Consider the following 22,902-nt stretch of genomic DNA (forward strand, 5'->3'; position numbering starts at 1 on the left):
GTTTTTCGCAGCGCTGCCAGGGCAGAGTCTGACGTCTATATAGCACTGCAAAGATGTAAAACACCGCATGCAAAAGCACCCTCTGCTCTTTGCGCCTTTAACAGACTGACTGTGCAAACAAAGAAATATGCTATTTCTGCTAGTTGCACTTGGTGCAGAAGATATTTCGGGCACTCTTCGAAGTTCATGTAGTAAAAAAAGACACCCCTTTTTTATAAATCTGTTTTTTTTTTTCAAGTCCAGAAGGCAAGCGCAGGAAGCGATCGCGCTATCGGTCACTTGGTTGCGGGTTCGCTTCTCTGTCGGGTTCCACAGAAAAGCTAAAACACTGCTCTGCTGGAAACAGCGTTGGAAGAGGAACTGCATTCTGTCTGAACAATCCCCGTTCTGCTGCAGCCTTCAGAGAGAGAGAGAGAGAACACCACCTTATTGTCCTCAGACTTAAGGAGGTAGGTGAACCGCCAGGGCTCTGGTTGCATTACGTCATGCAAGTAGAACGACATAGAATATCGCATACGGCGCAGTCGCGTTGCCTCTCCGGGCATCGTAACATCATAATCGACAGCAGACAAAGTTAGCGAAACAGAGAGAAAATTGGCTTTAAAAGCCCCGAGTTACGGACCAAAAGACGAGAAAGCAGCATTTGATAACGGCGGACTATTTCCTTCACAGAAGCGTACGTGTCAACAGCATCATCAGCAGGTGACCGGCCAAAGCTGGGACGATCGTATCCGCATCACTCACCGACATCGAGCGCCACGACGTTTTCCTTCCTTTCCAAGGCCTTCTCGACCAGATCTTGGACCCAGAGCAGGTAGTTGAGACGCTGCGGCACAGCCGGCACCAGTCGACCCTGCGGCAACCGCACGTCCAGCTCGAAGAAGTGCTTGAGCAGCGTCTTGGACAGCGCCCGCTGCGAGTCGGAATCCTTGAAGTCGAGCTTCGCCTTGCCCAAGGTGTTGTAGGTGACGTGCTGCGAGAAATCGAAGTACTTCTCGGCGAGCACCGTGAAGTCCGGCGGCGTACGGAACACGCTCCGTTCGTGCATCGTCAACACATCTCTCTTCATGGCGCTGTGAGTACGCTGCGCGGCGAGCCGCGATGGATGGCTCGAGATTAAAGCGCTTTACGCGATCGACTTTACGAAGTGCGCGAGACTTCCTCGGGAAGTCTACGCGCTATTGTTTTCTGAAAGCGCAAACACGTCGAATGTTCCGGCATGTCTGAAGTCTAGCAGACGAGGCGTACGCCATGACGCTTGCGCGTTCTCTTGACATTTAGCACCGCAAAAGCCAATGAGACCTTTTGATTAACCCTGAATGCATGTTTCAATTGTAACTAAACTACATTGATAAGCACACATTGTTTGCATGTAATGTACCGTGACTTCCTTCAGGCGATGCTGATCACGGTTATCATGATTGCGATGCCAATCTCTGAGTCAAATTTAGACCTTGACGCTTTGTAGCCTGTACCAAATCAATCCAAGCCTACGCGCGTTTTTGATGTCTGCTGTGAGCTTTAGCCGCTTCAGCAGGAAATTGTTTCACTTTTGCCCGTATTGAATTACTGCTGGGAGAAATGTCTACGTTGCGATGCATCGTTCGATCTATCGTAGCCTCACGGATTTGCAACTCGCGCCTCATAAGGTGACATTTCAAACATATATGGTAATTTTCGTTAACGTGACTGGGTCATTGGTGATGTGCCGATTACTGCCGTGTTTGTTTCTCCGTGCAGTTCTGGCAGCCCCCGACTTACCAAGATTTACACTCGCACGGGTGACAAAGGTAAGCGTGTGATCGCAGGTTTGTGGGCGCCTTCGCCGCATGGAATTACTGTTCCTGTGCCTGCGACCAGCGCAGTGCTCCGTTATAAGCTGCAGGAGATAGCGCCGCTTTCTTTTCTCTTTACTTACGATAAATACCGCTCCTTGTATTCCATGCAATGCGACTGCTCTGTACAGAAGAGAAAATCGCACGCACAGATGGAATACAACAGGAACTACTTGCTTATAGTAGAGCTGAAGTTCAAATTTGTTGAACCTTAGTTACTGGGTCAGTTAGTTGCATGAATTCCAGTACAATTCATGGTGATTCAAACTTACTAGCAGAAACCAGTACGTCACCTACGAATCCGCTTGTAGCTCTGGGGTCGGTTTCCCAGTTGTTCTGTTACTGCAGGCGTTGATCCACAAGCAGTTATTCTCAGTTGAAAACGGCGGTATTCCCACTCATTTTTTTCACCTGGACAATGCGTGCTGTAGGGTGCAGTATTATTTAAAATACTCTAGACGAATGACAGGAAAGTGAACAAATGCAGATCCAACAGACCCCGTCGAAGGTAGTTATCAAATGGTTACGTAAAAGCGCTGTACAGTTAATCTAAAAGCTACGGATGCAAACTATCAGTATTTTCCTAATGTGTAACATACAGTCTCAAAATTTATGCTTGTTTGTAAGTCTGATCAATTGTATATGCCTTTCTACCAATTAGCAAATTTCTGAGGCGCTACCGTCATTAGTAATACGTTTTCAAAAGCATGCCAGAGCGATACATATATAAGTACTGTGAAACTATATTTATGTATAAACTTTGTTTTATTCAAGGTGCTGCATGTCAGACCAAATGGTTCTACTAGTATCAGCGTATGTGCACAGAACACAGAGTCGCCAATGACAAGTTGTCGAAATGTCGCACATTTAATGACAACAATCATAGTAGTTCATGGCATGTGCTACATAATGTGTGAACCGTCTGTGTCAGGGACATCTGCAACATACACGGGTCAGCGGCGGCGCAAGGACGACACAGTCTTCGAGGCCCTGGGTGCCACAGACGAGCTCAACTCGCACATTGGCTATGTCCGCTCTGTCCTGAAGCATCCAGAGGTCAGCGACCAGCTCAAATGGGTGAGGGCCTTTGTAAGTTAATTTCTTGCAGAGAGGTGCCAGAATTTCTCTTGCACTTCAGGGCTCTATGCTGTAAACAATGAGGGGAAAGAATGTTGTCCCTTTATTTTTAGCGGGCTCATCGAAAAAGTCACCTTTTACAATACCACCTTGCATCTGGCGTATACTCTGTCAAATTGATTCTGGATTTACATCCACTGAGCTGGCCATACAATTGCTATGTTCGTTGTGCTCTCTGTGTCATGTTCAGCACAGTTAAAAGTGGACAGTCAACAGCCTTATCTATTTTTCTTTCTCTAAAAATTTGTCAGAAGTAAACCATGTATCATGGGACTTGAGCAGGTACATAGAGACAAACTTATTTGCAATTGTGCTTGCCTGAGCATGGTGAGAAGGGCTTCTAGTCAATGGTCCTGATGGGAAGAAAGACGACACACCAGCAGCGCAGTTGGCTGGAAACTTGTTAAGCCCAGTCATGGAGGTCTTCGGTGTAGTAGCAGGCAGTGTTGCTCATTACAAAGTTTGCCTCGATTGAGAGCAGTCCCAATGCTGTTGACATGCAACTTTCTGCTTGTTAAATATAGGTCCTCATGCCTCCAGCACAATATCATTACACGGGCACTGTTCTGCCAGGTTTGTACATTGACATCAGAGGTGTATATGTAGAAGACTAGGGGGGGGGATGCACTTTTGCAAAATGCAAACATCTCTTTATCTGATTAGCCTCATTTTACATTTACAGCAAAGCAGGCAGTACTAGTAACAGCAGTATGTTTGTGCTAATACTAGGCTTGTGCGAGTTGTGAATTTTAGGTTGGAAGCAAATTGGAAGCGAATAATGCTTTTAGTCGAATGATTTCGAATACTTGTCATGGGCATGCTTGTCATGGCCTAGCGTGCACAATATTTTTTTACATTCGAAACAAGACCTGTTTTAATGCATTTTTTTTGTTGTTTAAAGGAAGTTTTGAATAATAGCAGGATTTCACTTTCGGTAGAATGCAAGTGATAACTAGTAAAATATGTTAAACCTGAAAAAAATGATGAATCGATGTAAGGCTAAGATGCTCATTTAACCTGGATGTTGGGCTTCGCGGCAATGCGGACTTGTTTTGGATAGGTGTTTTCACGGCTTGTTGTCTCTTTACTGCAGTGAAATTACTTTTGCAGGGGCTTGCATGCAGACTAATACTCATTGAAATAGGTGCTTTCACGGCTTAGGAAGTTTCACTGCAGTGAAACCACCTTTACAGAGACTTGCAAGCGGGCTTATAATCTAAGAAAGGAAAATAAGACAAGCACCCGAAGGACGAAGGACTTATAACCTATTTGTTCATTTGGAATACTTTGAAATGTTCAATAACGTAAATTCAAATTGAAGCAAATTGAAATAGTGTAATATTTGTCGAAATATTTGGAGCATTCGATTATTCGTACAAGCCTAGTTATAGCACACACCATACTTTCTTTCTGTCTGGGGTCACATCTCAATTCGCGGTGCTCGTTGGTAATTGCAGGTTCAGTGCTTGCTCCAAGACCTCCAGGCTTCTATCGCAACACCATTGTCATCAGCATCTGAGGGACAGAGAGGTAAGTTTCTGCGTATTTCCAGAGCATCGCATTTGAAACTGTTTTCATGTGAAGGACGCGATTGCGGACTAATCAGTCATGTGACATGTAACATGATATGGATTGCTCCACAGCCAGGATTTAGACGAGAGGAGAGAAGTCACGTTACAAGGAATAATTTTTAGGATTTCTCGTTGAGGATCCCTACTGCTATTTGGGCCTACGTTGTTTCACTAATTGCTCTGCGCAGACGAAAGGGGGACTGAGGGAACGAGTCATGCACGTTGACGTAGTATGCAATCCACAGGCTTGAATCGCGATTGGGCCCTTTGTGTGAACAGAGCTAAAAGGATTGCTCAACTCCTAAAAAGACAATTTCTGACTGCCTATTTTAGTTCTTTAGTGTACACACAAGATAAAAATATAGATTGGTTGAGAAATTATAATGTACTGCAGCATTCTGATGTAGTGATCTGAATAAGCCAACTTGGCCTGTAAATGTTAAATAGTCATTTGTGGTCACAATCCTGCAGTTTCACTGAAAAGTTGCAGTGTTGACTAAAAAAACCAAGGTTATGCTAAAATTTTTCTTTAACTATAAGCTAAAGCCTTTGTTGGGTGTGTACTGCAGGTGTTAATGATTGTAGATGTCAGTAGTGTAGATGTCCCATTTAGGCAGCATATGGCACATTAGCTGCTATTTTGCAGTCCATGTCATAGAAAAGTAACATTGCCTCACCTGTGTCCTTTAACATGTGTTAACATATTAATGTATTAAAACTTGGTACGTTGATATCTGCCTCAGTAAGTGTCTGTGTGCACACAGAAAACTGTAATTTGTTGAGCTACACTTTCGAGAGCTTTTGGAGCCTTGCTAATTTCAGTGCTGCATGCACATGCAGTTTGCTTCAGTTTTTAATTTGAAGCAGGGCATCTAAAGCTACTAGTTACAAAGTTTATCGGGCTGTTGAGTTCATTGCATGTTGCAGAGGGCTCTGATGGTATTACTGAAGATAAAAAATTGTTTTATTTAAGAAGCCAAATTCTCAATGGGTGTTACTTAAACATGCCATTATAAACACGCTGTACATATGAAGAAAAGGGGTTTGGGCAGAAGTACATCATCATCATCATCATCATCATCATTATTATTATTATTATTATTATTATTATTATTATTATTATTAACACGATAGCATTAGAGAGCTTGGGTTGCAGAAAAACCGCCGCCGGCGTCGGCCCCTTTGGTTGTGAGCGAAAAATCGTCTGTGCATCTGTGACCGAAAAATCAAGTTACCGAGATAGCCGCGAGAGGCCGCTACTTGTCCACGCTTGCGCGTACGATCACACTGAAAAAGCCACGCATTCGAAGAAAAAAAAGTGCTCAATGTCACGAGGTGTGGTAGTTTATTTGCCCTGCTATCCTTCCCTGCTTAGCTTCCAGCGCTTTCATCGGGATGAGAGAAGAGAGAATGCAATTGCAGCATGCGACAAACCTTTGTAACTCCACTCGCACTGGACAAATTCTTAAAATTTTTGCGGCGTTGCATTCGTGAGGCAATAAGCTCTTGTAGTGAATTCATTCCACGTTTACTTGAAAAAGTGTTTCAGGGCCACTTTGACGCATTTTGTTCGACAGGTGTCACGACGAAAACGAGCCCATTCAGAGCGTGTGCTGGTCCGATCTACTGTGTGCATGTTTGTGTGCGTGTGTGTGTATGTAACAAAACATATTAATAAGTATGCACTTAGCGGTTGGAAGGTGCACTAGGGGACAGATTACACTATCGCGTTCAACTCTTAAAGGCGAAGCTTAAGGGTCCCCCAGTTTTTACTGTTATTATTATTATTATTATTATTATTATTATTATTATTATTATTATTATTATTATTATTATTATTCAGAAGTGCGAAGTTTACCAAGAAAGTTCTTTAATTATGGTACACTTTATTCTGAAAGTGCAAAGGAAGAGAAATGTATTTTTCCAATTTGCTTGTCCCCATGTTACTTAGTATTTCATTTTATTTAACCTTACAGCCAAGACTGAATTTCCGGCTGAGCACATTAAGGAGCTGGAACAGTGGATCGATGCACATTCCGAGAACTTGCCACCGCTCAAGAATTTTATCCTTCCCGTAAGACAACTTTTTTACTCTTCCTATTTCTTGTTTGATGTGGTCTATAAGTGGGATGTAGCTGCCTGTTTCTGAGCAGCCACGTGATAAATAATGTGAAACCTCGGTCATACATTGTAAAATAAAAAAAATTGAACAAAGGAGACGCATGCTATTCGGCAGGACGTACCATCCAAATCTATTAATACATCATGCAGTTTCACATAAAATGTTGAACTTTCACACGAGGATATGGTATAAAATTGGGACGTACAGTCAACTGCCGATTTTTCGGACCCTCTAGGGAGCGAAAAACCGTGCGAAAATTCGGGCAGTCCGAAAAAATGAATGCAAGCAAAAAAAATGCATTATTTTACTGATAATTTTCAATCCAAGAAAAAAAAGTGAACCATTTTGCTAGTATTTCTCAATGCAAGCAAAAAACGCACCATTTCATTGATATTTCTCGGATCAAGAGGGTCAAGGTTGAAGTACCAGATTTTCGGAACTCTGCCAAAGCATCAGTGGGGTGGCTCTGAAAAGAGCCGTTAAAAAACGACGAGAGCGTCCTCAAGCTTTTGATGAACACCTTGGCTTGCATTCATCTTTTGGGCACCAGACGATTTTTCGGCCGCTACCAAGATCTTGTCTTTGTTCCTCAGGAAATCGGAAACTGTTTGCTTGGAAATGCCGAACTCCTTGCTCATGTCAGCCTGCGATTGGCCACTCTTCACTAACTTAATAATGGCGGCTTTCTTCTCCATCGTTAACCGACGGTACAGTTTTTCGCGCTTTGATGCCATCGGTGAGGACGACGAAGGCGGAGTGGGGGCCATCGCAGGCAAGCGAAATCCTCACGATGTGAACAAAGGAGTTTGCTGACGAGCGTCGAAGCACCTAGGCTTAGCGTTGCAGAGCACACTTCACACGATCGCACAACCACGCACTAGGCTAGCCAAACACCATGTGGGCTGCGTAAACAAAATGGCGCGACGACAGGCGATGGTGCCTCAGGTACTCCGGAGGTGGCGCTGGTAAACATTCAAGATAGCCAGCATGGCCAGACCAAATCGGTGTGTGATGGTTAGTTCTAGTTCGAAGTGGTGAAACGCTTAGCGAAAGCGCTGCGCGGGAAGCCAAAGTGGCACGCACGAGCACAAGCGCTAAAGCGAAAGGAAATTTATTGGCGCCAAAAAATTTCCGGGTGGATAGTTTCGATTGTCAGCGAAGCACCCTTGCATGATAAACACGGCCAGTGTTAGGAATCTCAGAGGCCGTGAGTGTTTCTCCGCTAACGATCAACGAGTCCAAGCAACAGATGCCGCCACAGTAGACCGGCGCGCTCATTTGTGCGATCGTAATCGCGTGTGACACAGTTGTGGTGGTTTCCACTGGAGGTCGGAGGTGGTTTCCGACTTTCCGTCGCGTGAAAAAGTATGGAAAATCGCACTCCGGGGTGTTCGAGCGTCCGAAATTTTAGACTTCCTTATACATTGATTTTATGGGGCTCGTGGCGGTGCCGCGAAGATGTCTGAGTTATCGGGCATGTGCGAAAATTCAGGTGTCCGAAAAATCGGCAGTTGACTGTATTAGTGAGGCTCAACTGTATTGCAATAATGTGTGCACGTTAGCAGGTGAGCTTTAAGTTCGTTCACATGCGCAGCAAATGTCTCGCTTTCTGTTATGGTGAGCGTTGCTTGGTGTCAAGAGTCATTTGTCGTCCTTGCAGTAAATGTCTAAAGTCTTATTACATTCAGTCTATAAGGTTGCGAACAGGGAAACTGCAGCTCTCTTTCGACTTCTTTGGGACAGACCACTGCTAGCACTCTGGCTAGTCCTTATAACTACTTCAATTACATATTGCACTCAAAATTGTTTGTGATATAGTCATTCAAGGAGTGTACATTGAGCTGCTGGTCGGTGAGTTGTTGCTAGAGAACTAAAACTGTGCTGAAGACAAGAAACCAGAATAGAAGAAGACAGGAAGAGTGAAGACAATCTAATGATTCAATTAGTGATTTACTAAGCTCTGTTAGTTGGTCTACATGAGACTGTGTATTGGATTTTATCAAACTAATAATGAGTTATGTTACTCAGTGTTTAATCACCTAGCTCAAGTTTTTTTTGCAACCTTTACCTTTTGTTGCGGCTTTTATCTCTTTGTATAATGACCCTTCTTCACAGGTGTTCAGCCTGGTGTGTTTTTATACTTCTGTATCAAACATATGAATAGGATTTTATGACAGTAAGCACAGGTGGTTCGTCAAGAGCAACTATCCTTGGAAGAAACGGGCATGAATAACGTTGCTCTGCTACACAACGTGTACAAAGCTAGGACCCATGATACAAGCAATTTTGTTGTCATTTTATTTGAATATAGCACTGTTTTGATCTATAGGTAAAATACCATCATTGCTTAAGTGTTATTCCCCAAACACTAAAATTAAAGAAAAGACAAAGACATTTTCGTTACAATAACAGAGTATTGTCATGATGATAACGCATTAGAATGTAGCCCCATGCTTCATAGTATGTCTCATGTATAGATGACGCTGCAGCATGATTATTTTTTAATGGTCTGTTAGCATTTAGTCTTGATGTGAACATCACAAACAGCGCAGAAACATCAACCCTTGATTTGTGCAACGAAGCTTGCTGGTAAATATTAGTCTAGTCAGTAAAAATATTTTAGTGTGCGCAAACAATAATCTGACCATTTAATGTGTGATTGTATGAAAAATTGTGTCTTTCAGTGTCTGTTGGTATAATTAGCATAATCAGTTAATTGTATAAGAGGTACTCTATACCCTTAGTTCTTGCACAGTTGGGTACCGCAAAAATGACACGACATGCTCTATACCAAGTGTATCCAGTTTGTATATTTAGGGAACACTAACCTCAGTTTCAGGTTTTCATTCTCTGTCATCTCTTGACCATGCGGTACATGTCCAATGAACTTTGTGCCATAAGAGTCATGAGTGAACATGGCTGAATGAGTTATGGCTGAACATGGCTGAATGAGCTGAATAGAGGGATATACTCTAGAAAGATGAACTGAGTAGACTGCCCTCTTCTGTTTCAAGTCTGGAAGTCCAGCTGGTGCTGCCCTCCACATAGCCCGCTCTGTCTGCCGGCGTGCTGAACGAAGGTATTCGGCTGCATTTCATTCCTGTGCCAAATGCGTCTGATCAAGGTGTATAGGAGCAAAAATTATTTCACTTCTTCAGACCACTCACAGTGTGGCTTACTGCAGCCCCATGCTCTTATACCTTTATCACATGTTCTTATGTCATTGCTTAGCACCGTTAGATGCACACTGCATTACACCCTTGTATTTCTGCATGCTAAGGGATGCAAGAATTTCGTGAAACTATAGGCGGCTTCTTTGCATACACGGTCAAACCTTGCATCAAAAATGTCATGGAGGCAGAAGAAGTCATGTCTGTTGCAAGGTTTTAAATCTAGTAACAAGTGCAGTTCTGACTCTGCTAGTAAATCTCTGCTAGTAAAAACTCTGTTAGTAAAAACATGTGAACACTGGGGACAAACTCGTCTGAAGCAAAGACAAAACAAGCTGTTATTTCCATCTCACTAAGGGTTCATGTGATAACATTGCCCTGCACTTGAGGCCTGCCGTTGATGGCTTCTCAAGAAGAGAGGAAGTGACCCACCCGTCTTTCGTCAGGGGAAGGAGCACGGAGGTGGGGTGGGTTGTGTCGCTCAGGCAACAGCTGTGAAATTTGATCAGAATGGTGTAATAGCGAGCGCTGACTCATGCGCTGTCTTGACAGACATCTGTGAACAGCTTGTATGCCGACTGTGCTCTCACTGCTTGCTTCACGTTGAAACGACAGCAGTAAAAAAGCCACTTTGCTCCATGGTGCGGCCCTCTTCGCTTGAATTTTTTTGAGTTATGCAGTATTGAATCTAAAAGTGTTGGTTGTGAGCCTTAGTTCTTGAAACATTCCAGTTTGTTGCTATGTTTTCAAAGCTTGGCTCTTGTGGCGAAACTGCAATTACTTTTTTTTGTTGTTGTGGAAATGCCCTCTCCTTCTCCACAGCACTTACCCTGTTTTTACTTGCATGCGTACCATTTGATGTGGTGGTCCCATTCTACAAAAATATAGAAGACGTGCGGTGCACTATGCAGTTTTATGATGTTAAACTCCTTATTTGTTATGTAATAGTTATTCATGGCTCATTGGGAAAGACACTCCAGAGTTATTGAGACAGGATGCCTTATATTTCTAGGGTGACCTCACTTTTCTTAGAAAAAGAGGTGGACGAAGTTGTGATGAAATATATAAATAGGTAAGTACCTGCTTCATGAAATATATTAATCATTAATGAAATAGAGTTTGAAAAGTAACATGACAAGTTACGCTTTATTGTCTGATGAGAAGTGCAGTAGCGCACCTAATTGGGCTGGTTGGTACATCGTTAAGACGGAAACAGATGTATGAATGTCTGATGAGAAGTTAAATATGAGTTACAAGGCAAAAATAAATCGGCCCATTTGGTCATTGTACTTCTGTCTGCAACGGGCCGATGCTTTAATGATAGGGCACCAGAACACAGGCTGAATGTGCAGAATAATTGGAGGAGGACACCTGGCAGAGCACTGCCGCAGGTGGGGGTATGCACCAGAGTTTCAGAGGAGCAGATTTTTAAAAAGAGCGAGCAACAAACTGAAGGGAAAAGTAATGGGGGCGTTACTCATCAATAAAACTGGCGATCAGTCTGTTAGTGAACCTTCCATATTTCTCTTTAAAGACGAGATAGCGTTCTTGAAAGGCCATGTATGAGTAATCTTTAGGTATTAGGTTTTAATTAGACAAGGCTGAGTTTTGTTTGTTGATCATCTTCTGTATGACAGAGCACCCTCGTCCTTCTGGTTTTGCTGTGGATTGATCGTCTTTAACCAGCTGCCAAGTTTTTGTCGCTTTAATATCTTGTTTTTTGTGCTGATGGGGAGGAACATGTGCAATGCCATGTTTTAAAGAGAGTTGGATGTGCGCAGCAACATGTCAAACTGATAATGTGTGTTTAAGAGTGATCCAACTATATTGCCATGTGCTTCTGTTTAATCAAGTGTACATTGATTCTGGTTTTGTTAAGAGGTACGTTCATGGTCGTTGCTATTACAGTCTAACCTCTCTGTAAGAGACACTGATATAAGAGAAAAATGGGTATAAGGGACACTAGTGTGCCTACAGTAGAATACAGGTTGATGAGAAAATGCATACGTGGTACCCTGCTTATAAGAGACATCTCATATGAAAGAGAGAAATTGCTGCCCGGAGCATGCCTCTTATAAAGGGGTTTAACTGCAATTGGCTTTTTATGTGTGTGGCCTCATGGTGGTGGTGACATGTGACAATAAAAAAAGGCACTTTCAATCAAATAGAGCTCAGTTTGTAGTCCAGCGCTGGTGCTGTTGTACTGCGTCTTTCGTGCCGTCGTTTTTGCTGATTTATTTCTCAAATGTCGCACCAACTTGCCCAGACAAAAGCACTCCTAACAAATGACACTTGCTTGTTTGCTACATGATGAGGGAAAGCATGAGTAGAACTAATGCTTTAGAGTGACAAAAACAGTCGGCCATATAGCTGAAGACTGTACTGGTAGGCAATAATAAATGGGGCTTTTAAAACCATGGGGGGCGTCATAGGTACCCCATACAAGAGAATTCTATTGAGCTTGCAGACTGTGCATGAGTGTGTTTGTACTGCATTAAAGAAGTGCTAAATTGACTCTTTTTAACTTTCGTTTAAGAAATAAAATTGCTAGCCATCAGTTTGTGATAGTGATCAACTCTGGTCTCTTGTATCTTTCTATTGCCATGTGGGTGTGAGAACTGTTTTTTTTTTATCGACACTGTTCACAGGTTGAGTGACTACCTGTTCGTAGCTGCACGGGTCTGCTCGCACCATGAAAATGCAGAGGAAACTATTTACAAGTGACACCATCCAAGAATACTGTGGCCTTTGTTCACGTTGTAGGGCTTTTTGTAATTAAACATTTCTATTACCCTACGTAGCGTTGCCCTGTTTCTGCATGTTAGGTGTACACCTTCCCATGAATGCTGTGTGCACAAGATTCCTATGGTTGCTTTGTTTTCTGTTCCTCATAGGGACACTTGGATAGTAATGAGAAAGAAACAACCTTAAGGAAACAATTTTAACATGATAGTGATAAAGAGCTCGTTTCACAGAAATTTCGGTGTCGGCGTCCTTGGTGTTGAACAAAAAATCATCTTGTGCGTGACCGAAAAATCGAAAAAGATGCAAATGAAATAAATAATGAAAAATTCTGGTTCCGAGTGAGGATTGAACCCGGGTTGTTTGCGTGGCAGGTGTTCTACCACTGAGCCAGGTGTCTTCCTGGAAATACAGTGAAAATAACTTGCTCTGCTTGGAAAATCAGTGAACCTGACTTGCATGCTTTACAAACACATGCGTCCTGTATACATGCTTCACAATGCAACATGTAATATTGCAGTAATAATGCGTGGTATAAACGTACATTAGAATTGAGATTCAGGAAATGCAATTATCATGAGTGCATGGTTTAAAGCGGGCCACCCTCTACAAGAGGCACATAGGTTACTGTGCCTTTTCCCTTGAGGCCACGTAGTGGGCGCATAGCGAGTTAGACAAGATTTCATGCTCGAAATGTCTGGTGGTTCAAAGCATGCTACCCATTACAGAGAATGCAGTCATATGTTAAAGCTTCACTGACATAAGCCACTTTGAACTCATTTGCACTACGGACAGGATATCGCTATCGTGTTGAGCTCTTAAAGGCAAAGCTTAAGGGCTCTCCAATTTTTCGCTTGGTTGCTGTGAGTGATGCCCCTTGTCCAGGTCCTCACCGGCTCTTGAGGACCACCAGGTCAGGTCAAAGGTCGCCTACTGGCTTCCTTAGACCAGTTGGGAGAGTCACACCTCCACACAACCAGTTCCTGTACATTATAATAATGTGATAATTATACTGCACTACTCTTGAAGACTATGAATGCCCCCTATACATTTCTTGGCTGCATTTTCTCTTAGTTTTTTCAGAGATGTTTGTCACTGTGTTTCCTGGGAAATACCTATCTTGTGAAGACTACGCAATTGTGGGTGTCTGTTTGACCACAGCCACACTTTCTATCAATTAGACCATACACCAACCACCCAGTGACTTGGACCTGAAAGAAGTGGGAACCTTCACAAAAAGGCCAATTTTAATAAAAGTATAGTAACATACATGGCTTGATATTGAATTCTTATCGTAATGATTTAGATATAGTATACATACTAGCATTTTGTGGTCAGGCCTAGGCGGTGCCGTAGTAAAATGTGAATAGTACAGTAGACTCTCATTAAATGAAACTCTCTGAAATGAAATTGTTGCTTAAATAGAACAACTGCCCCTAATAGGTTTGTTTTTGTAATTGAATTTTGCATTCTGTACATGGCTTGATATTAAATCCTTATTGTAATGACTAGATATAATGTACATGCTAGCATTTTGTTCCCTGGCCCAGGTGGTGTCATAGTGTAATATGAATAGTACAGTAGACTCTCATTAAGCGAAACTATCTGTAACAAAATGCTGCTTGAATAGAACAACTGCCTCTAATAAGATTAGTACTTGAATTCTGCACCCTTTTTATCTCTCAGTAAAGAAACTCCTGTTAAACCAAACACACTTTCCTGGTTGCTTCAGGTTTCGTATAATGGGAGTCTACTGTATGTAGTCAATGAAAAATTTGTTCAGCCTTGTAGAAAAAAAATTCAATAGTCGAAACATTGGCTGCAGCACAACCCTGTTTACAAATCTTTCATCGCAAGGTGTCATTTTTGCCTGACTCCTTTTTTGAATATGTAAAAACAATTATAATGAATGGTCACATGTAAATGGGTAAACGTAAAGGTCTGGTGAAAACTGACAAAACGTTTGAGAGCACTATGAATTATCTTAATGTGATGAGCCATGCGAGAAAAAAAATCAAAATTGCTCTGCATTCCTTGCGGTCTGAATAGTTGCATTATTTTTCCTGCATTTCCTACAATTAGGGCATAATTTCATAATTTTCCTTTGTGCTGTATATATATATATATATATATATATATATATATATATATATATATATATATATATATATATATATATATATATATGCTATTATGAAATAATTTAGTATTTTCAGGTCTTATTTTAAAAATATTTACCGATGATTACGATACTATGTAAATAGAAATAGCAGAACTGTGGCTCATGTTTTTTGAATTCGCAGTATGCTAATGGTAAGATTGTTCTGGCAGGGCAGCTCAATGCATATACTGTACAGATTGTGGCAGGTGGATTTGTAGCACATTTATTTATTGCCGGAAGGCGTAGCTATGCAATGCGCAATTGTGGTTCGGCTCCCGCTTTCTGCTTCTAGCAATGGAAAAGAAAAGCTGTGTTTGTGTATGTGCAAGCAACGAATACAATGAAGTGTTTTTTGTGCAAAGAAAAGTATTCTTGTTGCACTTGATTGTGTAAAACCGTGTTTTCTGGCATGCCGGAGGCACACGATGCAGCTGCGGATCCAGGGGATGGGCGGTAGGGGCGATTCTCTCCCCCCCCCCCCCCAATTCTGTCAGCACTTCTCCCTCTCGCTTCAGCGCTTGCTGTCCACTTGCAACCAGCAATCAGGAGAAATGAGTGGAACCATTTTGAGCACACATTAACAAAATTTATGCTATGATAGAGTTCTTGTACTAGTGAAAACAAAAAGGTGATGACCACACCCCCCTCTCCGGTGTTACTTCAAGCGACCGCCCCCCTAAAATGAGTGTCTGGATCCACTCCTGACACAATGTGTGTGTTAATGGTGATGCGCTTAGGGTATGGAGCCGCTATGGAAAAACTACAAAGTCAATGTGTTGGCATGGCAATGTGTAATCACTTCGCCATGCCAACATGAATCAATTCAACTCACATTACTGATGTGTGTGCCTCGTAACGGTAAGGCTGTCAGCATTAGCATGCGCAGTGTTTAGCTTAAAGGGGGGGAAGAAGCGAAGCGTCATCGAAGCGCCCCTGCTTCCTATTGGGTCAGTGTATGAGACAGACTTCGCCCTTTTTTTTTTTGAGTGATTAGCACCCCCGCACCACGCGCACACCTATGGCTGTTAGCTGCGTGCACTGAGTAGCGATGGTTGCTGAAGCACCGTGAATGCACTGTTTTTGCCGTATTCATATGGGCTGTTCAGGTGGCAGAGAGTAAGCAGAACAAAGTTTCGTTCGGTCTGCAATGGCGGGCTAGGTCTGTCACATCTCCTTATCAGAGAAATTTCGTTCAGTTTTCTTTTCGTGTGCAAGCAGACAAATGATTTTCTGTGCACAGTGCAATTGAGGAAAGTGCTGCTGCATTTTATTTTAACTACCACAAATATGACGGAAGGAATTAAGTGCAAGGGGCATTTGATGTGAAGCGGCTGAATCTTTTGGTTTTTTGCACAGTCGACTTTGCATTATTGAAGATTTGTCCTCTGTTTCTGAAGATTTGAAACTAGAGATTTCTCTGGCTGGTACAAATGCCTTTGTATTGTTACTCCGCAGGCCAGAGAGATTATGCATTGAAACAGTTAAAAAATAATGGGATTAATCGTGATCATCATCATCAGCCTGACTACGTCCACTGCATGACAAAGGCCTCTCCCATGTTCCGCCAGTCAACTCGGTCCTGTGAATGGGGATTAGACCTGCTAAAAAAATGTTTTTCTTAAGCTGTATACAAGCACGCTATCCGTAAAACCTTGGCTAAATGAAAAAAAAAACATTGACGTTCCATGGCTCTATTTCGCACTCCCATTGATTGCCTGGATCCAATCTTTGAACAGTGTTTTGCCACCGGATAAGGATGGAGGAGTTCCGCACAAGATAATTGAACCAGCACACGCCTCCTAACCATTCTTCCAACATATTGAAAATGCTCATCATTTCGTGCAAACAGGAGACTTCATAGCATAAAAACAAATTAAAGCACATCCACGGAGTGCATGATGATGAGTGGGGCGAAGCTTCGGAGGGTTTTTTCGGTAAACTGTGAATCCTCCATCCGTCCGTCTGTCCGGACGTCCGCACCTGCTGAATGAGTCATATAACTTGGCGGTCACATACCAAGAGAGACGTGCATGTACAGACGGCTTAAGGTGCTACACCTTTTAAAACACTTCCGAAACCGGGAATCGAACCTGGGCCTCATGGGTGAAAGCCAGGTATCCTAGCCACTAAACCATGCTGGAGAACAAGTGGGGCCGCTGCCACCCACCTAGCCATGTTGCCAACAGGGTAAAAAGATTGCAGTTTGCGGGTGCAAATAGGGGACTTGATGATAGCAGATAAAACCAAATACTTCCGCCACCGGGAATCGAACCCGGGCCTCCTGGGAGAAAGCTAGGTATCCTATAGCCACAAGATCATGCCAGAAAACAAGTGGGGCCACCGCCACCCACCTAGCCGTGTGGCCACCAGGGTGGAAATACGGAAGTTGGTGTGCGCAAATAGGGGACTTGATGATAGCAGACAAAAGAAAATATTTCCGACACCGGGAATCGAACCCGGGCCTCCTGGGAGAAAGCTAGGTATTTTATAGCCACAAGATCACGCCAGAAAACAAGTGGGGCCACCGCCACCCACCTAGCCGTGTGGCCACCAGGGTGAAAATACGAAAGTTGGTGTGCGCAAAAAGGGGACTTGATGATAGCAGACAAAAGAAAATACTTCCGACACCGGGAATCGAACACGGGCCTCCTGGGTGAAAGCCAGGTATCCTATAGCGACTAGACCATGCCGGAGAACAAGTGGGGCCGCTGCCACCCACCTAGCCATGTTGCCAACAGGGTAAAAAGATTGAAGTTTGCGGGTGCAAATAGGGGACTCGATGATAGCAGATAAAACCAAATACTTCCGCCACCGGGAATCGAACCCGGGACTCCTGGGAGAAAGCTAGGTATCTTATAGCCACAAGATCATGCCAGAAAACAAGTGGGGCCACCACCACCCACCTGGCCGTGTGGCCACCAGGGTGAAAATACGGAAGTTGGTGTGCGCAAATAGGGGACTTGATGATAGCAGACAAAAGAAAATACTTCCGACACCGGAAATAAAACCCGGGCCTCCTGGGAGAAAGCTAGGTATCCTATAGCCACAAGATCATGCCAGAAAACAAGTGGGGCCACCGCCACCCACCTAGCCGTGTGGCCACCAGGGTGAAAATACGGAAGTTGGTGTGCGCAAATAGGGGACTTGATGATAGCAGACAAAAGAAAATACTTCCGACACCGGGAATCGAACACGGGCCTCCTGTGTGAAAGCCAGGTATCCTATAGCGACTAGACAATGCCGGAGAACAAGTGGGGCCGCCGCGATCTACCTAGCCATGCGGCCAACAGGGTAAAAATACTGAAGTTGGTGTGCGCAAATAGGGGACTTGATGATAGCAGATAAAAAATTGGCCCCATACTTGCATGTTTCATTGCAAATGTCGTTGAAAGACTGTAGTCTTGCGTCTGGAGACAACAACACGTTTATTTGGTGTTTCGCGTGAGAAAATTGGTCAATTGTATTTTGGAGGCGCTGCGGTCTCGACCTGTGCAGCGAAGGTGAACGAGTGCATCGAGGAACGTTAGACACGAGCGCTATCTGGCAGTTATCTTTGAAAACGAAGGAAGGCATGCGCGCCTGTCTCGAAGGTGATAAGGTGTAAAACGCAAAGCGATGGGCAGGCGCAACCACCATGTCGTCTTAGCAAAGCATTGGAAACACTTTTTTGAGCATCGCATAGCATTGTCAGTGCAGCGTGATCAACGCTATGGTCCTTAGAATTACTTACGTATGCCTTATCCACTATAATGGTACACATAAAAAATATTGACGCGTTGTTATGGTGCCTCAGATATACGCATTGATTGCTTTTTAATTGGATAGCAGATAAAAAATTGCCCCATACTTGCATGTTTCATTGCAAATGTCGTTGAAAGACTGTAGTCTTGCGTCTGGAGACAACAACACGTTTATTTGGTGTTTCGCGTGAGAAAATTGGTCAATTGTATTTTGGAGGCGCTGCGGTCTCGACCTGTGCAGCGAAGGTGAACGAGTGCATCGAGGAACGTTAGACACGAGCGCTATCTGGCAGTTATCTTTGAAAACGAAGGAAGGCATGCGCGCCTGTCTCGAAGGTGATAAGGTGTAAAACGCAAAGCGATGGGCAGGCGCAACCACCATGTCGTCTTAGTAAAGCATTGGAAACACTTTTTTGAGCATCGCATAGCGTCGAAATTTCCGGAGTCCTCCACTACGGCGTCTCTCAGAATCAAATGGTGGTTTTGGGACGTTATACCCCACAAATCAATCAAGCTTTTTAATTGACATTCGCACAAGTACGAATGCCAAGACTTGATCAATATTGCTGGGCGCTGCGGATGGATTTGGCCGTTTGAAGAATCGTTTGGCGCTGTTTCATTTATTCTTACAGCGGACAAACAGGCAAATCTACAGAGAGACTGACCAAATTTTTTTTGTATAAGTACCCCAAGAGAGACTATCGTCTTTATAAGAATACTTAGCCACTGGGAATCGAACCCGGGCCTCCTGGGTGAGAGCCAAGTATCCTAGCCACTAAACCATGCCGGAGTTTTTTTTGTCCTGGTATATAATAAAGCATTTGCGCAATAAAAACAAAATCAAGCGAATAAAAGTACAATCAAATCGCGAAAATAAGCGCTCAAGCGTTACTCATAAACACTCAATGGCTAACACTGCGCGAGTTCCTCACATGGAGAGTTTTTCACATCGGGTTATGCAAACATAAAAGGGCACACCGAGATCAAACAGTTCTCTAAGATGGAGTACCAGTCCGGTCTAAAGTCTAGCTCGTCGTAAATGTTTTTGAGGTGGATAGCCATTTGAATGAAGTGTGTGCTTGAAGAGGTGGCGGGATCTTCATTGCAGTCTTGCATTCGTGTCTTCCACAAGCTGTGCATACCCATCAAAAAAAAAAAATCATATTGTACTTCAGCAAGCGCTGCTGGTAGAAGATAACGTATTGTGTGAGAATTAATGACAAAACGTTTTTTTAGTACTTGCTGAAAGACATTTCAAAACAGTATGGCATCTTTGCAGCTAACAAAGCAATGCTCAATCGTTTCCGGCACATCACATAGACGGCAGTTAACAGACGGAAGCAAAATCCCCTTTCTTTTTAACCATGTGTTTACCGCCAATGTTTCAGAGTGGAGTTTATAGAAGAAGTTTTTGAATTCGGTGGAATGTACGTTTTGCGCACTCGCTTCAACACATCGCGGCCTGAAAGATTGGAGTACAGTGAGCGGTACAACGGAGGTGGGAAGAGTGTACTCAGTAGATCCTTATACAGCACCTTACACGATACTGTTTACAGGTATTCTACAGAAAAGCGAGCTTTAAAGAACTGAACTGCGAGGTAACTTTCCTACATGAATCCCCACAAGCACGGATGCCCCGCCGTCGTGGTCTAGTGGCTAAGGTACTCGGCTGCTGACCCGTAGGTCGCGGGTTCAAATCCCGGCTGCGGCGGCTGCATTTCCGATGGAGGCGGAAATGTTGTAGGCCCGTATGATCAGACTGGGTGCACGTTAAAGAACCCCGGGTGGTCGAAATTTCCGGAGCCCTCCACTACAGCGTCTCTCATAATCATATGGTGGTTTTGGGACGTTAAACCCCACATATCAATCAATCACAAGCATGGGCGTTCGAAGAAGTTTGATGAAACAATCAAATCTGGTAAGCAATCAACAAGCGTAACCTGCAAGAAGGAACGGATTAGAGGATGGGAATTGTCTCGAAAAAAAGAAGAATCGTGACACTATTTGCCATAGAAGGTGTTTTAGTCCTAACCCAGTCTCACTAACTGGCTTGAATATATTATCACGACGCATGGGCTCCTGGGCCTCCTGGGTGAGAGCCTGGTATCCTAGCCACTAGACCATGCCGGAGAACGAAGAGGGACGGAGCGATCGCTTAGCCATTCGGCCAACAGGGTAAAAGTATTGAAGTTGTATAGCGTGCGCAAATTGGAGACTTGATGACAGCAGATAAAGGAAAATACTTCCGACACCGGGAATCGAACCCGGGCCTTCGGGTGAGAGCCAGGTATCCTAGCCACAGGACCATGCCAGAGAACGGAAAAGGACAGAGCGATCGCTTAGCCATTCGGCCAGCAGGGTAAAAGTATTGAAGTTATATAGCGTGCGCAAATTGGAGACTTGAATATAGCAGATAAAAAATACTTCCGACACCGAAAATCGAACCCGGCCCCTATGGGTGAGAGCCAGGTATCGTAGCCACTAGATCACGCAGAGAACGGAGAGGGACGGATCAATCGCTTAGCCATTCGGCAGATAGTCTAAAAGTATTGAAGTTACATTGCGTGCGCAAGTTGGAGACTTGATGATAGCAAATAAAAAAAATACTCCCGACACGGGGAATCGCACCCGGGCCTCCTGGGTGAGAGCCAGGTATCTTAGCCACTAGACCATGCTGGAGAACGGAGAAGGACGGAGCGATCGCTTAGCGATTTGGCCAACAGGGTGAAAGTATTGAAGTTACATAGCGTGCGCAAATTGGAGACTTGATGAAAGCAGATAAAAGAAAACACTTCCGACACCGGGAATGGTACCCGGGCCTCCTGGGTGAGAGCCAGGTATGCTAGCCACTAGACCATGCCGGAGAGGGGTGGAGCTATCACTTAGTCATTCGGCCAACAAGGTAAAAGTATTGAAGTTATATAGCGTGCGCTAATTGTAGACGTGAAAATAGCCGATAAAAATACTTCCGACACCTAGAATCAAACCCGGGTATCGTGGGTGAAAGCCAGATATCCGAGCTATTAGACCACGCCAAGAACGGAGAGGAACGGTGCGATCGCTTAGCCATTCGGCCAACAGGGTAGAACTATTCAAGTTGCATAGCGTGCGCGAATCGGAGACTTCATGATAGCAGATTAAAGAAAATACTTCTGACACGGGGAATCGCACCCGGGCCTCCTGGGTGAGAGCCAGGTATCCTAGCCACAGGACCATGCCAGAAAACGGAAATGGACAGAGCGATCGCTTAGCCATTCAGCCAACAGGGTAAAAGTATTGAAGTTATATAGCGTGCGCAAATTGGAGACTTGAATATAGCAGATAAAAAATACTTCCGACACCGGAAATCGAACCCGGCCCTTCTGGATGAGAGCCAGGTATCCTAGCCACTAGAGCACGCCAAGAACGGGGAGGGATGGAGCGATCGCTTAGCCATTCGGCCAACAGGGTAAAACTATTGAAGTTACATAGCGTGCGCGAATAGGAGACTTGATGAAAGCAGATAAAAAAAATACTTCCGACACGGGGAATCGCACCCGGGCCTCCTTGGTGAGAGCCAAGTATCTTAGCCACTAGACCATGCCGGAGAACGGAGAGGGACGGAGCGAACACTTAGTCATTCGGCCAACAAGGTAAAACTATTGAAGTTACATTGCGTGTGCAAATTGGAGTCTTGATGACAGCAGATAAAAGAAACTACTACCGACACCGAGAATCGAACCTGGGCTTCCTGGGTGAAAGCCAGGCATTTTAGCCACTAGACCATGCTGGAGAAGGCAGAGGGACGGAGCGATCGCTTAGCCATTCGGCTAACAGGGTAGAACTATTGAAGTTCCATAGCGTGCGCGAATCGGAGACTTCATGATAGCAGATAAAAGAAAATACTTCCGAAACGGGGAATCGCACCTGGGCCTCCTGGGTGAGAGCCAGGTATCCTAGCCACAGGACCATGCCAGAGAACGGAAAAGGACAGAGCGATCGCTTAGCCATTCGGCCAACAAGGTAAAAGTATTGAAGTTATATAGCGTGTGCAAATTGGAGACTGGAATATAGCAGATAAAAATACTTCCGACACCGGAAATCGAACCCGGCCCTTCTGGGTGAGAGTCAGGTATCCTAGCAGCTAGACCACGCCAAGAACAGGGAGGGACGGAGCGATCACTTAGTCATTCGGCCAACAGTGTAAAACTATTGAAGTTACATAGCGTGTGTGAATAGGAGACTTGATGATAGGAGATAAAAAATACTTCCGACACGTGGAATCGCTCCCGGGCCTCCTGGGTGAGAGCCAGGTATCTTAGCCACTAGACCATGCTGGAGAAGGGAGAGGGACGGAGCGATCGCTTAGCGATTTGGCCAACAGGGTAAAAGTATTGAAGTTACATAGCGTGCGCAAATTGGAGACTTGAAGAAAGCAGATAAAA

The 22,902-nt window shown here is 44.0% G+C and overlaps 2 protein-coding genes and 1 non-coding gene across 5 annotated transcripts in view; 1 reads left to right on the plus strand and 2 right to left on the minus strand.

Moving 5' to 3' along the window:
* Positions 1-1,491, minus strand: part of LOC119170013 (RNA N(6)-adenosine-methyltransferase mettl16) — a 33,718-nt gene extending 32,227 nt beyond the window's left edge. The window contains exon 1 of the mRNA XM_037421031.2: positions 745-1,491. Coding sequence (XP_037276928.2) covers positions 745-1,069 — 325 coding nt within the window. The 5' untranslated portion in view covers positions 1,070-1,491. The remainder of the gene's footprint in view (positions 1-744) is intronic.
* On the plus strand, positions 935-12,631 carry LOC119170022 (corrinoid adenosyltransferase MMAB). Of its 3 annotated transcripts, none has more exons than XM_037421048.2 (8): positions 935-1,075; positions 1,741-1,790; positions 2,767-2,912; positions 4,430-4,502; positions 6,520-6,617; positions 9,680-9,744; positions 10,848-10,907; positions 12,484-12,631. In XM_037421048.2, the coding sequence occupies exons 1-8, from the start codon at positions 1,068-1,070 to the stop codon at positions 12,557-12,559; spliced, it is 576 nt and encodes a 191-aa protein (XP_037276945.1). In that variant the 5' UTR covers positions 935-1,067; the 3' UTR covers positions 12,560-12,631. The 3 variants fall into 3 exon arrangements, with proteins under 3 accessions (XP_037276945.1, XP_037276954.1, XP_037276936.1); XM_037421039.2 differs by lacking the exon at positions 935-1,075 and adding an exon at positions 1,475-1,649; XM_037421057.2 differs by lacking the exons at positions 935-1,075; positions 9,680-9,744 and adding an exon at positions 1,471-1,649.
* Positions 12,632-17,357: 4,726 nt separating this feature from the next.
* TRNAE-UUC (transfer RNA glutamic acid (anticodon UUC)) lies at positions 17,358-17,431 on the minus strand. Its single transcript has one exon. It is a non-coding gene; the product is annotated as a tRNA-Glu (tRNA).
* Between the last annotated feature and the right edge of the window lie 5,471 nt (positions 17,432-22,902).

The sequence above is a fragment of the Rhipicephalus microplus genome, unplaced genomic scaffold (genome assembly GCF_043290135.1).
Source record: "Rhipicephalus microplus isolate Deutch F79 unplaced genomic scaffold, USDA_Rmic scaffold_21, whole genome shotgun sequence".
Lineage (NCBI taxonomy): Eukaryota > Metazoa > Arthropoda > Arachnida > Ixodida > Ixodidae > Rhipicephalus > Rhipicephalus microplus.